This window comes from Cryptotermes secundus, unplaced genomic scaffold, assembly GCF_002891405.2.
Source record: "Cryptotermes secundus unplaced genomic scaffold, Csec_1.0 scaffold2162, whole genome shotgun sequence".
NCBI lineage: Eukaryota > Metazoa > Arthropoda > Insecta > Blattodea > Kalotermitidae > Cryptotermes > Cryptotermes secundus.
Genome location: NW_019745118.1, coordinates 64,801 through 79,900, shown reverse-complemented (window position 1 = coordinate 79,900; position 15,100 = coordinate 64,801). Strand labels below are relative to the sequence as shown.

General features: G+C 38.7%; 1 protein-coding gene across 1 annotated transcript in view; it reads left to right on the top strand.

Moving 5' to 3' along the window:
* The window catches only part of LOC111875057 (probable cytochrome P450 301a1, mitochondrial), a 31,679-nt gene that overhangs the window by 14,693 nt on the left and 1,886 nt on the right, over positions 1-15,100 (top strand). The window contains exons 4-10 of the mRNA XM_023871096.2: positions 1,088-1,204; positions 1,666-1,742; positions 4,770-4,971; positions 6,658-6,820; positions 9,128-9,297; positions 11,047-11,125; positions 12,483-12,692. Of these exons, the coding sequence (XP_023726864.1) occupies positions 1,088-1,204; positions 1,666-1,742; positions 4,770-4,971; positions 6,658-6,820; positions 9,128-9,297; positions 11,047-11,125; positions 12,483-12,692 (1,018 nt within the window). The remainder of the gene's footprint in view (positions 1-1,087; positions 1,205-1,665; positions 1,743-4,769; positions 4,972-6,657; positions 6,821-9,127; positions 9,298-11,046; positions 11,126-12,482; positions 12,693-15,100) is intronic.

Genomic DNA, 15,100 nt, shown 5'->3' with positions numbered 1-15,100 from the left:
TATATGTGCACTGATTTAAAGAACTCTTTATTTATCAAGATAGTATAGACAACGTAGAGCGGCTAGCACAAAGATTTGTGGAGAAGTAAAGGACACCTTCAAATTTAATGTTTATTTACCTATTAAATCTTCATTCCATGTAGACAGAGGTTAGATTACTGAAGGTCTGCGCCTCGCACATTCACTATGGGGGGCCATCATGAACATTATACCACATTCATCACCACTGATTTCTGGTTTTCTACTAGGAAACCTATTAGCACGCCTAATGTCCCGAATGTTGAATAACCGGTGACAGTTACCGACTCCGTAGTTCCACGAGGGCCATGTAATGCGCTGTGAGTTCCGTTTCCATGGGAGAGAACCCATCCCCCACAGAGAGCAGCGCATGGGATGGTATGCCTGCTCAATCCGCTATGTCTGAATAAGACCTTGAGGTGTATCATGTAAACTGTTATGATTGCGCAGAGCTCTGGACTTGTGGATCAAGGTCGAAAGCGCGTTGCAATAATCGGATGGGTGGTGGAGCTTCTGCGGGATTGCAGGCCGTAGAAAAGCAAAAGATCGCACTGTTTACAGTCATTTTTGCTAGAATCCCACATACAGCCTAATGCTCATTTATTTCTGAATGTCTTTCCACTCCTCGTTCCTCTTAGCCTCCTTCAGCAGTGAATCCAGATATTCTGGACATACCCAACGTAATACAACAATAGTGACAGGATTGTTTCTGTAAGATCAAGAAAACCTTCACTAACTTAATTAACTACATTCGTGAGCAGACTGTCTGGTGTCAGGCTGAAGAGTTGCAGTTCGATTCTGGGCAGATACAAGAGGTAAACCATTCTTCACATCGTTCTAACCCGATCTAGGGAAAACACGACCATCTACAAACTGCTGCCGGAGGCTCTTTCCCTAGGTTAAAACGTCTGGGGCGTTTAGTTGAAATCAAATTAATATTTGGTGACGGGGGAAAGAATGTGTGGGACTATACCTCCACTACCAGGCACATGAATAAACTGTATTTCCTAACTAGAAGCAGGCACTCATTTAGATTTAAAAAATTTACACCAGCTACGCTTTATTTCAGTCAAGGTGAAACGTGGCAGAAGTTCAGATCGAAAGTGAATCCCACTATGATGCAGCCGAAGTCAACGAAATTGTATGTGACACCCATCGATTCCGTTGCCAACGATTTCTTGAAGAGGTAAATTATATAATTTTCTACACACGCTAGACTTACTTGTACATACACCCGCGTAATCTTTCTCTTTAGGGAGAACACTAAGGAAAGCTAGTAGAAAAGCATGTGACTACCCTCTTTCAATATCACACCACGGAGTTAATAGCGAACATCCACAGATATTATGAAATGTACACTCTCATTCTTTACATATAGGGCAGCCACGAATATTTACAGATTCTTAATACTAGAGTAGAGACTTTGGATGTCTTTTCTTCTCACGAGTAAACTCCACTCGCTTAAACCTAGTGTTATTCCTTTATTTATATTTCAGCCATTATGCTGAGACTGAAAGCAACTCTATCCCACGAGGAGAAGCGCCAATATTACCCGTTCAGTTTGATACTAATTTGGATAATAGTGTCTGCAAAATACGCATAAATGTTCATCACACCTCTTCCTAAAGAGTATCCTCTTCATTACAGAATCAGACTGATAAGAGACGAAAACTTGGAAATGCCTGATGATTTCGGCAACGAACTCTGCAAATGGGGATTCGAGTGCAAGTATCCATGGACAGTAACATAACATGACATTTATATCACTATAGAACCGAGTCACCGTTGAAGGTAGGATAGCGCGGAATGGGGTTCTCGGACTTAGCCGGGACTCCAGACTTCTGTTTGAGGAAGCCAAAATTTATATGTCAATACCAAATACTTGATGGACCTCAGTTTTTGTGGAGAAGCCAGCAGATCGTCAGCCACTCAAGCGACTCCCGTTATTTGATGGAACCAGAATATCCATAATAATGTTGACAAAATTCTGCCACTAGTCTGTATCCGGAATCACATTAATCAAATGAACACACTCCATTACATTCCTTCGAAAACAATTCTCATTTTATATACCCGTGTACGTCTAGGACTTCTGAGTGGTTTCTGTCGTTCAGGTTCTATGATAACTACAAAGACACTTTTCTTGTGTACAACGCATTCTATATGCCCTTCCAATCTCATCATTCTAAGAATGTCTGGAAAGTTGTAACCTCCATGAAGATGCACATTTGGCAATCTTAGTGCTTCCTATTATGTTATTCTCTCTAATTCAATGTATTCCCCTCAACATCCTACTGTGTAAGGTAAAGCTAGCCCTGTTAGAGTCCGTGGAAACCGAAAGGATTTTGACGCGTCGAGGCTCTTTTCGTAGATAATCGGCTCACAGTTGTTGACGTGGTTTTCGGCCTTACACCTCAGCCACCCTTTGCCCTCTGAACGATTCCTGGTACTCATATCTGTCGAAAGCTGAGCCAAACTCTGGCCGTAGTACATGTGGAATTATTAGGTAAATTGAAAATTCCGATGACCTCATCGGGAGTCGAACCTGCGACCTTCCGGCTTATAGTATAGTTCCTCAACCAACTACGCTACAGCGTGCCCTCAGCACCCTGCTCTAGCAACTTTAATGGCTGTTTCTCCTCAATACGAGTCATTACGCTTCAAAACTAGAGAAAAATATAAGCCAAATGACAGTATTGTGTATTTCACTCTTTATGCTTATTGCTGACCGCCTCTGTGGTCTATTGGTCAGATCTAGAGATCTGGGTTCGATTCCCGGCGCTACCACATTTTCTAAGTAGTAGTGGGTCTGGAACGGGATCCACTCATCCTCGTTAGGATAACTGAGGACCTATTTCAAGGAAATAGCGGCTTCCGTCTAGAAAAGCGAAATTAAACATATATTAATTGCTCTAACTACATTCAAGTGTATAAAATTCCAATTAGAATCATGGACAATACTTTCCTCCTAACCGAACCACAGCCTACCTTGAATGCTACTGCTACGTAATGTGCGGTCTCAGTGCACTTCCCACTGTCTTCCGGCGTCTGAAGGAAGAAAACATTCCCACACAGTAATTCATCACGCTTTTCAAAATCTACATTAATAGTTCAAAATAATTTAATCTATATATCGGTTTAACCGTCAGTTGCCTCATTCCTCCTGTAGACAGGCGAGTCCTTCCACTGCTGAGACAACTCTGCCTTTCTGATTAGTATTATTTAATTTAGGAACCACAAAATATAATATTTAATCTCTGCTCTAATTAATTCTGCCGGAATATGATCAATATTTCGCAATATATACCCTTTAAACTCATTAATACCCTGAAGATTGAGGCGATACCTTCCTTCGAAATGTCGGTTAACAAAATATCTACACGACGCCACATTCTAGAAAACAGTGTTATTCATAGTCACCGCCTTGAAGACTTCAAATCTTAACATAATCAGTACCAGTTTCACCCTCGGACGGTTTAGTCTCATTTCTGGTGTCTCAGTTGTATACGTTTTTCTAATTAATAAAACCAACTCTAAAATTAAAAAAAAAATGAAGCTAATCCTGTAACAGACCATGAAGGCTCATAGGGTTCTGAGGCGTTGGGGGTTCCACATTATCTAGACAATGTGCTCAAAATGGCGGTAAATTTGTCAGCCTTACGATCCGGCCGCGTTTTACTCCCCAGGAAATTTATTTAATTAAATCCTGGGACTCATTTCTTTTAGAGTCTGAGTCGATCCCAGGGCCATAGTGCGGTCGGAATGATTAGGTTAATTAAAAAAAATCAATTAAAAATAACCATATGTTATTTAAATTGTCGAGAGTGGGAATTCTTTAACTTATTAAAATTATTTCTTGTATCTGGAAGCGCATAACCCTTGTCAATAATTTACAAAATTAATTACGCCTTGGTAACTCTTCGTATTGATTGGTAACTGTGCATGAATAACTAATGTTACAGTTTAACATCTCTGCTCTAAGTTTACGAATATTTACTTATATATATCGCTTCTTTTGTTCCTGAATTATGAAATAAATTTACGTCTGATATTTTTAGGAGTCCTTAAACAGTTGGATCGGATTCCTTAATCAATGGCTTGATTATAATTAATATACTTTTAGGTTGCATCTAATTTACAGTTTGTAGTACGTATATTTTGCACAACTCACCTGTGGTATTGCCAAACAGACGCTTGTGAAATGAAAAAAAGGTAGGAAAATTTGTGTAACTGAATTACTGATAGCAGTCAATTGCACCCCTAATCGTGTGTTCAGGACACGCATTGCATGGGGTGAGAGTGTGAGTTCAGAATGTGTATTGGGTCCAAAATTTAAGCGGCATACTATGATGATCACTAACCTTTACTGGGTGTAAGTCGATAGAGTTTCATTAACGTGCAACGAATGTAGCAAATTTGTATGGGGATGGCTTAGATATAATTCTAGGGAGTTCCTGAAATATCTCATTAAGATTCTAATGTACTTTGAGTAATTTAGGCAGTTTATATTGTACTAGCATTTCGCAATACCTTCTCTTTGCTAAAAAAAATAAAAACTTATTAAAAAATCAGATATGTTCTCAGGCTGAAATCTCTGGTCATAACGGTATCATATAATGTAGCCATATATATGTGTATATATGGCAGAAACCTGCAAAATCCTTATCTTACGTTATTGTTATTGTTATTCTATGAAGCGTATGTTTATTTTTATCTGCGTTTTATACACGTATTTCTGTATGTTCCGACAGCCATTGTGTATATTGCTCTGGACACGCGCCTGGGCTGCCTGGATGCAGATCTTGCACCGGACTCAGAGCCTCAAAAGATGATAAATTATATACAAGTACAGTTCGACTGTTTGCACAAAATGGAAATTAATTTCCCGATGTGGAAATACGTGAGCACACCAACATGGCGGAAATTTGTGAAAGTCTCAGATAAGTTTACTGAGTACGTAACAAATAAGAAACAATATTTTATATAACATATTTTAATATAGTTCATTGCCAAAATATACACTGCTCAACTTTTATTAGATAAGTTATTGGGAGGAATTGTAGAGGATAACATTGATGGAGGCAGAAAGGTTCTCCAAGTGTAAGACTTCTGACACGAATTGAGGAGGGATCCAACCCGAAAAGAGTTTTTAACTTTTAGCTGCCACGAAAACCTCAAGTCTGGTTACATGCCCTTTTACGAGCTTAGATATATTACAATGCATTATAATTCTCACAGCGGTTTAATAAAAAATTAACTTTTTGAAACTTTCTCAGGTAGAGGACAACATTAAAATTAAGAATAAATTAAGAATGAATACTAATAATAAGACCAAATTTGGCCGCATCATAGCACAGGCGGAGAGTCGCTGGCTTCCCACCGCGACGGCCTGGGTTCGATCTCGGGTCTGGTCAAGTGTGATTTGTGGTTGACAAATTGGCGCTGGAGCAGGTTTTCTCCGAGTACTTCGGTTTCCCTTTCCAATCATCATTCCACAAAATTCTCCATCATCATAATCATCCGGGGCAGGTACGGTAGGTCAACAGTGGCCGCCGTATCGAGTGGACCCAACTGGACTCCCCCCCACTATGCGAATTTAAAAAAGAGACTACCAAATTTGTTCTGATTTATATAAACTGCAGACAGAGAAATCTTGTTGTAGAAGATATATATTTCTTGTCATCACACCGCAGCTCTCTCTAAGGTAGGTCGCACACCGGGATGCGTCAAGACATGTAACAGTCAAGACACGATGTCTGAGATATGGCGCAAAGAAAGGAGCACAGTTGAAAGAATGAAATTATGCAAACCGCCGCACACCGGTCTGAGTCATGATGCTGACGTCAGCTTCATGCTGGCGAATTACGAATGAAGCAAGACTGCGTCTTTAGTCTCGTGTCTTATTGCTTGTCTTGACGCAGTTGGTATGCGGCCGCTCTAAACCACTGCTGAATCGTACTCATCAGAATTAATATTTAAATTCTATAGCTACTGAAGGAATTGTTTCAATTTTGCGATTAACGAAATATCTTGCAAACCTCTTTATTCTATATTGAGTAAGAATATGCTTCTCCATTTCTCTGCCCTTAAACTTGTCATAACAATTGTTGTTTCTTACCAAACTTCAAGAAAAGGGAGAGAACCATAAGTCAAGTTAGGCCATATTATTTCAAATTATTTTCTGATAACTTTCGAAGCCATATTATCTAGAGATATAGACAAATCAAATAAATCAAGAATATCATAATGCTCTGAATTCGAGTTTAGGAAATCTTAAGAAAACCGAAGGCACGTTTTCGAAATACTAGCTGCAGACAATCCGGGATTTAAACTAAAATTATGTCGCTAACGCTGCTATCTCAAGAACAACATCAAAGCAAACACACCATCAAATTGGAAAATACTATATTCCTGGATGCGACACAATGCAAACTGATAAGACAATTTCAGACGTTTAGGGGTATACAATGTTCAATCTTAAGACTGGAGGCGTACGTTCAGCCAGTAGGTAGCGCTCAGAAGTGAGTATTCTTAGAGACATTTTGTACGATATTCAAATGTCACAATTCCTGACAACTACTCGTAACATTTGACATTTATGTACGGTATATATACATCTATTTCTGGTTCTGTCTACAGATTCAGCCTTAAGTACATCAACCAGGCTATGGAGCGGCTCAAGGCCATGCCAGAGGACCCTGACAGGGAACTGACTGTCTTGGAGAAGTTGTTGATAACAGACCCCGATCCCAAGACCGCGATGGTCATGGCACTGGACATGATGGGGGCCGGTATTGATACGGTAACGAACTCCATGAAGAGTCCCTCGAGAGTGCTTAATGATTGCGTTAGTTGGTAAAGAGATTCTCGGACTACCTTTGAATCCATATAACGCTTACACTTAGCTGAAGATCTAACCGCCTAACTCTTTCATGGATCAGAAGAATCCATTGCACTTTCGCCCACTCTATTTATTTGAGATCAATTCTGATGATTGTTTTCAAACCATCTATGCCTCAGATTCCTAAGTGGATTTTTTTCGTTCAAATTTTCCGTTTAGAATTTTTTTTTTAATTTCTGAATTATCCGATGTGTACTGTAACTATCTTCTGTTTCCGCCTCTTTCAGTTTATTATTACAATAATATTTCTTCACCGTAAAAGACACAAAGTTCCTCTTTATAGATATTTCTCTCTTCTTTCACTTTCTCAAGTCTGTGTTCATAATTCTGCTCAAGTCTCGTCACACGTACAGTGTCATTTGTCGGTTACATAAATAAAAAAATAAAGATACAGACTTGTGAGAACACACCAAAGTAATCACCTTCCTTAGCAGCACAACCCACATATTCACTACTGTTTGTACCGAAGCTCTGCACTGGACACGATCCATGTACCCCTGTTCTCACAATTCATTTTCTCTTCCGTTCCATACGTAACCTAGACCAATGATTCATCGCCGACTTTACACGTGCCTGAGCTTTCCATTCGTCTTCTGTCCACTTTAGGCGTTTGTATGATGCAATTCATCTATTCATACTTTCTTTAATGACGTGGTCAGTAGATCAGTTTATAGTATAAATCAGTGGTAAGATGATTAAAAACAATGGACTTGAAAGGATGCTGAAGCGAACGTTAATGGCTAATGTATGGCACTATCACGGAATTTATCAGGAGGGACTGAAGAAACAATTCACAAGGGATAAGAGACAGAATAGTCAATGTCTTGCCCCGTAGTAAAATCGGGCACCTGTCTATTCCATCTCAGAAAAGTTACCGCTCTAGCCAATTTGTTCGGTCAAATGATAAATCCATCTCAGCGTTTCTCTCAACAGCAAATTGTAAGATATTTGATGTCGTCACTCTAACAAGCCCATGAAGTGCACAGCTCATTACTATCAGATTGTATGAGTGGTTGTGTATGGTAAGGAGTTTAAATTATTCACAATATTATATTTAAGCATCCTGTTACACGTTATAAGATATATGATATAAATTCCGTCCTAAGTGTAACAATTTATTGTAGGTCTTTCGTTTTGCCTTCTTCTACACTACATGTTTCGGCCGCAAACGGCCATCATCAGGTGTATACACTCACGTAGCTGTTACACTGGTCCCAGTTTAAAATTTAAAAACACACAGGTCTTCCCAATTGGCTAACAGGATCTACTTCGTTGATATTTGTCTGATTCGTATATCATCTTTGTCACCCACACATGCCAATTTTGATATTCATGAACTGGCACTTTTAAAATCTACAGTTCCAATTCTAGAAAACTATTTTAAATTTTTTCCCAAATTTTAAAATTCTAAATTTAAAATTCTCAGGGTTACTCGCCCCACGTCTATAGTGCTGTCGCCGCTACTTCTTGTTTTCAGAACTGTACAGGTGTTATACTGTGTAGGCTCCCTGGTTGCGTGCCGGTGCTTATCTTTACTACGTGTGCACACGTAGCCTACACAGTTTAACAGCTGTACAGTGCTGAAAACAAGAAGTAGCCGCTGAAGCACTATAGACATAGGGCGAGTAAACCTGAGAATTTTAAATTTTAAATTTTAAAAATTGGAAAAAATTTTAAAGGAGTTTTCTAAAATTGTAACTGAAAATTTTAAAAGTGCCAGTTCATGAATGTAAAAATTGGCGTGTGTGGGTGACAAAGATGATGTACGAATCAGACAAATATCAGCGAAGTAGATCCTGTTAGCCAATTGGGAAGACCTGTGTGTTTTTAAAATTTAAACTGTGTGCAGTGTAACAGCTACGTGAGTGTATACATCTGATGATGGCCGTTTGCGGCCGAAACACGTAGTGTAGAAGAAGGCAAAACGAAAGACCTACAATAAACTGTTACACTAAGGACGGAATTTATATTATATATCATTAAATTATTTCTTTATCAAATGAGTACAGGAATTATTTTCCCCGGCGAAAAGAGGCAGGAGCGTGAAGCTAACCACTTACCACCTTCTATTACACAAGTCAAGATTGATTGAGCTATTCGATTTCTGAATCATACATATATATTAATTTGGTTTTTAATTAAGCGCAAGGACAAATTACCGTTACCTTTATATTACTAGCACATGCACTTTGGTATATTACACTGCAGACTTCTTACTCCACCGCCGCTGCTCTCTACCACTTGGCGAAGAATCCTGACAAGCAGCAGAAACTGTTCGAAGAAATACTGCGGTACCTTCCTGACAAAGATCAGCCAGTTACTTCGGAAATCCTGACTGAGCTCAAGTACTTGAAGGCGTGCATTAAGGAATCCATGAGGTACAAACCAAATTAACTACTTGGCACTACTTGGCTTTTTAATCATTTAATAATCCAACTAGATAGGAAATCTTCAAGAGAATTCGAACGGATCTGGAATATAGCCCAATAAATTTGTGTTTTGAAAGATATGGCGAATTAACCAAATAAAAGTGAAAATTTCTTAGGCAGAGGCCGTGCATATCCTTTCATTGTGACGTTGTACAACCGCTCAAACCTTGTACATATTTTTTCAAATTCTACATTAGCGTCTTTCAATATAAATTGTGAGGAAATCCAGATTTTCAGCAGCACTGATCCGTAACAACGCTCTCGTTATATACGTTTATAAAGGCAATTTTCGTATATAGTTGTAACAGAAATTATTAATAAAATTTTTACGAAAATCGATAAGCAACATGTCGAGGAGGTCATTACTAATTTCAGACCTATATTGAACTGCCAGAAGTACATGGAATTATCAGCAGCATCTGCTGCTCCCAAGCAGACACTCATTGAAGTGCTAACCACACTTGCAGCTTCTTAACCATTAATGATGTGGGTTCAGGCGGTGTGGAAGGTGACAGTAATGTAGATAGAGATAGGTGCAGAGTGTAGCAATAGAGCAGGTGTAATTGAAGTCATGAAGGAAGTGTAAATCACTTTATCTGAGGTGGCGAGAAAATGCAGGGTTTTGTTAGAAATTTCTCTGGCTTCTTCCCTTCGTAATTATCTTAATATTAATGGAAATGTGAAGACGTTAGGGCTGTTAGAAGCAGTGGGTTGAGATTATCACCAGTGTAGAGTAGGTTCAGGAGAAGGCGGGAAGGTGGTCTCCAGAATCTGAACATAATTTGTATTTTAATGCCTGGAAAAACCATGCTAATATAAAGTATTAAAGCAAGAAATTATTCGAGTTTTAAATATATCAATATAAAATAATATTAATTCCATCAAAACATTTATCTATTGACGTGCTCACACAACAGCCTAAATCCTAATTACAAAAGAAGCTCCAGGAAAGAGGGAGTTAGGCAAACTCTTACAGAGAAAAGAAAACCAACCAGCCCAAACCACGGCTACTTTGACAACAATAAATATTCAATAAGCTCAAACGCGCCAGCCATAATGTTGGAAGAAAATATGATTGTACATACATTTATATCACATAAAATGAGTTCATTAATACTCGTATGAAGAAAATACCGTTATGCAACACGATTAAAAAGATTTTGATCCAAATACATCAATTTCCTTGTAAACAACATTAGCAACTGAAGCGACTCTAACAGAGGGACATCATTACTTACGGACCCGACAAAGAACAAAGCACTATCTGTAATGTAATTAGTATGATCTCGAAGATCATCAATTTCCAAAAGAGAAGTGAAGAATTTAGTCACAAAGTGAATTTGAATAAGGGATAGTGTGCGAAGAGTACAATTGTAATTGCTCCAAAGCATGGGAATAACTGCAATGAACTTTAAGAATAAAATTACTGAAACATAAGGCTGCAAACTTCTGCTGGACGCTTTCTACTTCGTTGCCATCAGTGGAAGTAATTGAATTCCCGAACAAGAGAAGATTATTTAAGCTTCGATCAATTATAACTGACGTAAAATATAATAAGCACATATATTCAAGAGATGAGAAGGAAATATTGGTGTTGGAAGCTACTGTTAATGATGATAATGATGATTATGATGATTATAACAATTATAATAATAATAATAACTAAAATTAATTAGAGTTATAATATACTTTTTGCAGGATGTCCGCAATTGCTGTCGGAAATCACAGAGAAACAGTTAAAGATATGGTCCTGGCTGATTATCAAGTACCAAAAGGAGTAAGTATTTTACAATTCCAAAATAAGTTTTTTCTGACTTATGACGTAATATATTTTTATTTCATATGTCAGGAGACTGTATTTTGAATTCTCGCCGCGGTGAGAAATAAGATCTTATATACAGATAAATGATCGTTATGTGTCGTCATAGAAACTTCATTTCTCGAGTTTGAGCAGGTTTCAAGAGAACTTTCGGCCACTAAATGACCGGCATTAGGCGAAATTACATATGCATCACAAAGTTGCAAAATCTGGTGATGAGTCAGTTCTCTCTAGGACGTCCACAGCGAAGTTTTTGTGTGCTATTCGGTCACTCGGTTCTAGTGCCTGAATCGTCTGAATCTAGTACACTCTTACGCGTAACCTTTTGTGTAGCACATCGTGCACTGCTGAACGCGGGATTTGTACGTAGCTGTAAGCTAGCAGCACGGATTGATCTGCGCTGACTTCGCTGGAATGCCTCTCTAATGCGATTGACATTTTCTTCAGAGGTCCGTATCTTTCCAGGGGATTTTACACGCAACAGACTACCTGTAGTCCTCAGTTTGTTGTCCCAGAACCGAATGGTTTTCCGTGTAGGAGGCCGACGTCCATATTGCGTTCTAAAACGATGCTGGACAGCCGTAAAAGATTGCAATTCTTCTAGCCACAGCACGCATTGAACCTGTTCCTGTGGTGTCAACATTGTTTCTGAGCTTGCCGAAAGTCATCAGCTGGCGCATTCGTGCAAGCCGGGCACGGAAAATAACTTTCAGAATTTTACATTCCGATGATGTAAACCGTATACTTGTATGAAAATTAGCTTCAGAATATAATTTTTCTATTTTGGATACCTTTCATTCGGAGATTCTGTATACACGTGTAAATCAATCCAGGTAAAATTCAGTCACATAAAGTACAGAAAATACTCTGCCAAAAACCCAGTTCTACTAATAATTGGAAAATTCTCCATAATCGTCATATTGGTGTTATTAACAACAAGAAGGTGATAAGCAGACGTCACTAGGCGGATACAAATTTTAAAGGATGATCATCATAGCAAATTTGATGAAAATCGAATAATTACAGTCATTTATGTACTGATGCTCATTTAATGAATCCGTGTGTAGGCCAGAATGCATACCATTGAAAGATTGTATGACAGCGAACAATTGATCGGAAATTATGTAATCGTGGCTTATTTTGTAATACGATTCAGGTGTTTGCTTGGAAGGACTCAGTTCCGTCCGAGATTCGCATCAGACACGTCTAGAATACAAAAAGCATTTTTCCTCAGCCAGCTTTCCCAGTGATGTCCATAGTATGTATATCTGACTATACAAAACTTATTTACAAATACGACCATCTGCTCTTGCAGACCAACATCTTTATGCCCCTCCTAATGCTGAGTAACTTGGAGCAGTATTGCCCAGAAGCGGCGAAATTCATCCCAGAGCGGTGGCTGAAGACTGAACCGGAGCACAGCAAGAGAACGCACCCTTTCGTGACAATGCCTTTCGGGTTCGGACCAAGAATGTGCTTAGGCCGCAGATTCGCTGAGCTGGAGATAGAAACATTAGTGACGAAGGTATGTTGACATGCGCAGTTGTCCAGTATCTTCAGTATCATATCTTTTCTACCGCTCTATCAATACGAAATACGAGTTTTCGCTCTAGGGGAAGGATAGATTTTGAAGGTGCTTCAGAACTATTTCCCAAGCACCATATCAGGAATTAACAGAGAAAAAGTAAGACGAAAGCTAAAATCGCATTAATAACGAGCATTATAACTCTACGAATTATTGTTTTTGCCACGAAATAGAGGAGAAGAGGTGAGGGCACGATCTCGTATGAATGAGATCGGTTTTCCATGTAATGACAGAAAACAGAAAAGTAGAATCAAGTTGGAAGACACTGGAATTATGGGATTACATGGCCTAATATTAATACGGATCTTAAAGATACACTGTTTGAGGATCCAGAATGGACTAATCTGTCTCAGGTTTGGGACCTGTACCGGGCTTTTTTCCTAGTTTATTAAACATTTGGGTTCATGAAAGGCTAATAAATTCTTCATCTTCATTTAACAATAAAGTTCCTTCCGTCAAATGTGACACTTTTTTAAGTTTTCCACCTCGTCAGCACCTGCCTTACATGTTTCGGCTCACCACGGAGCCATCATCAGAGGCATTTATAGTAGAAAAAGAAATCACCAACACACAAAACTTCACTTTGTCCAAGATAGCCACGTTCCAGTTAATTAAAATAATTACAAATAGTTAAAATTACCCAGAATGTCGGTTCACTAAAAGTTTTTCACACACCTCAGTAGCTTCCTTATTTGATTCGTCGTTAATTCTGTAAAATTATGTTTCGTTATTTGAAGTAAGAATTCTTAAAATCCCTAGAATTCTTTCCCGCTTGGCCCAATCTTTTTGCTTCGGGATGTTGTTGACGTGTGTTGTCTGTCGGTAGTTGATGTTGCTTGTCTGTGTGTTGTGATGCTTGTGTGCATCTTAATTTAAGGAAGGATCTCAATAGAAGCAGTCAAGTGGCTATGTACTCTCTAGAAAATGAGCATACATTTTTGTAAGAAAATAATTCATAATTACAAATTAGCACCAGATAAAAGGTGACGGCAGTAATGGAGGAAGACATGATATTTCAGCAGGGTATCAGATATTGAAATTAGAGTATCCTTGTTCAAAAGGCAGTTTCCTATTCTGGAAAGCCATAAAGCAGGTTTCTCCGCAAAGTCGGTACTTACGGACAAACCTTTGTCTTCTATAATGCAGATCGTTAATTATATACCAGATATAAAAATATATAGAACGAAATATTGGAGAAATGAATGAAACATTAATTTTAAAGAAAAGGGAAGATGTATGCGATTCGTACACTTATCTACATAAGTAAAGAACTGCTTCGCTATATACGTGTATTAACAACCTTCGAAAATAAAAAGTCAACAGTGGTCTTCTGAAATGGTTCCTGAATTGACTGGAGTGTAATATAATCCAAAATAATTAAAAGGAATATCTTTCCACACGTGAAACTAAAGAAAGTATTGTTTTAGTGTAAACTGCATTAGAAAGAGGTATGTTTGGTTATTCTGTTACTAATTCTCATTTAGTCTGTATTATTGGACGAACAATTAAATCATAACATACATTCTGTCCCGTGTTAATATTTTACGTGTCTTATGAAGCGGGTTTAGGATTTGATAATCGAATTCACTGTACCTTCATACAACTTGTTAAAACATTTAAAAAAATCACTGTCTTCGACTGGATATTCTCAACTCCTGACCATACTACACTGATTCACTACTCTCCCTCTCTCTCGTCGGCCTGGGTTTCAGGCTATATAGTCTCGGGTAAGACCACAGAACAGAAAAAACTTCTATTGCGTATAAACGGATGTCCTCTATTGTTGCGTATTCGTTGGAACGTGTTTACCTAGCAACGGGCTGCTTAACAAGAATCTGCCTGCGCGAGATGATGTTCATCGAGCCGTTACCTAGCAGTAGTCACTACGTCACAATATGTACTGTAGCATATAGACCAGCAGAGGAACGCTCTTTCCTCCGCGGTCCGGGTCGAGATGGTATAAGGAGGGGCATTTCGTTATATCCTAAGAGAGGATGTTACATAAGGACTATGACAGCAAAGGCTCAGTTACAAAAAGAAGTTAGATAACCACTGGGGTTCAGTTGTGAGCTGATGCTCTGAGAAACTGGTAACAGAGGCCGAGGACACTTCGGGAGCACAGAGCAAGGGGAAAGGTCACCGCTTAATTCCCCTACCAAGCAATGGCTAGCGACGAACACAGGACATTGAGAAGGCATAGTGTGTCCTATAGCTATTTCTAAAGTGTGTAGAACAGTTAGAGCTTAATACTTACTTGTAGTTAGGAGCTGTAGTGTTCAATAAATACCATCGCCAATCAAAAACCAGTGTATAAAAAAGTAAAGCTACTCCTGTAACAGGCCGTGGAG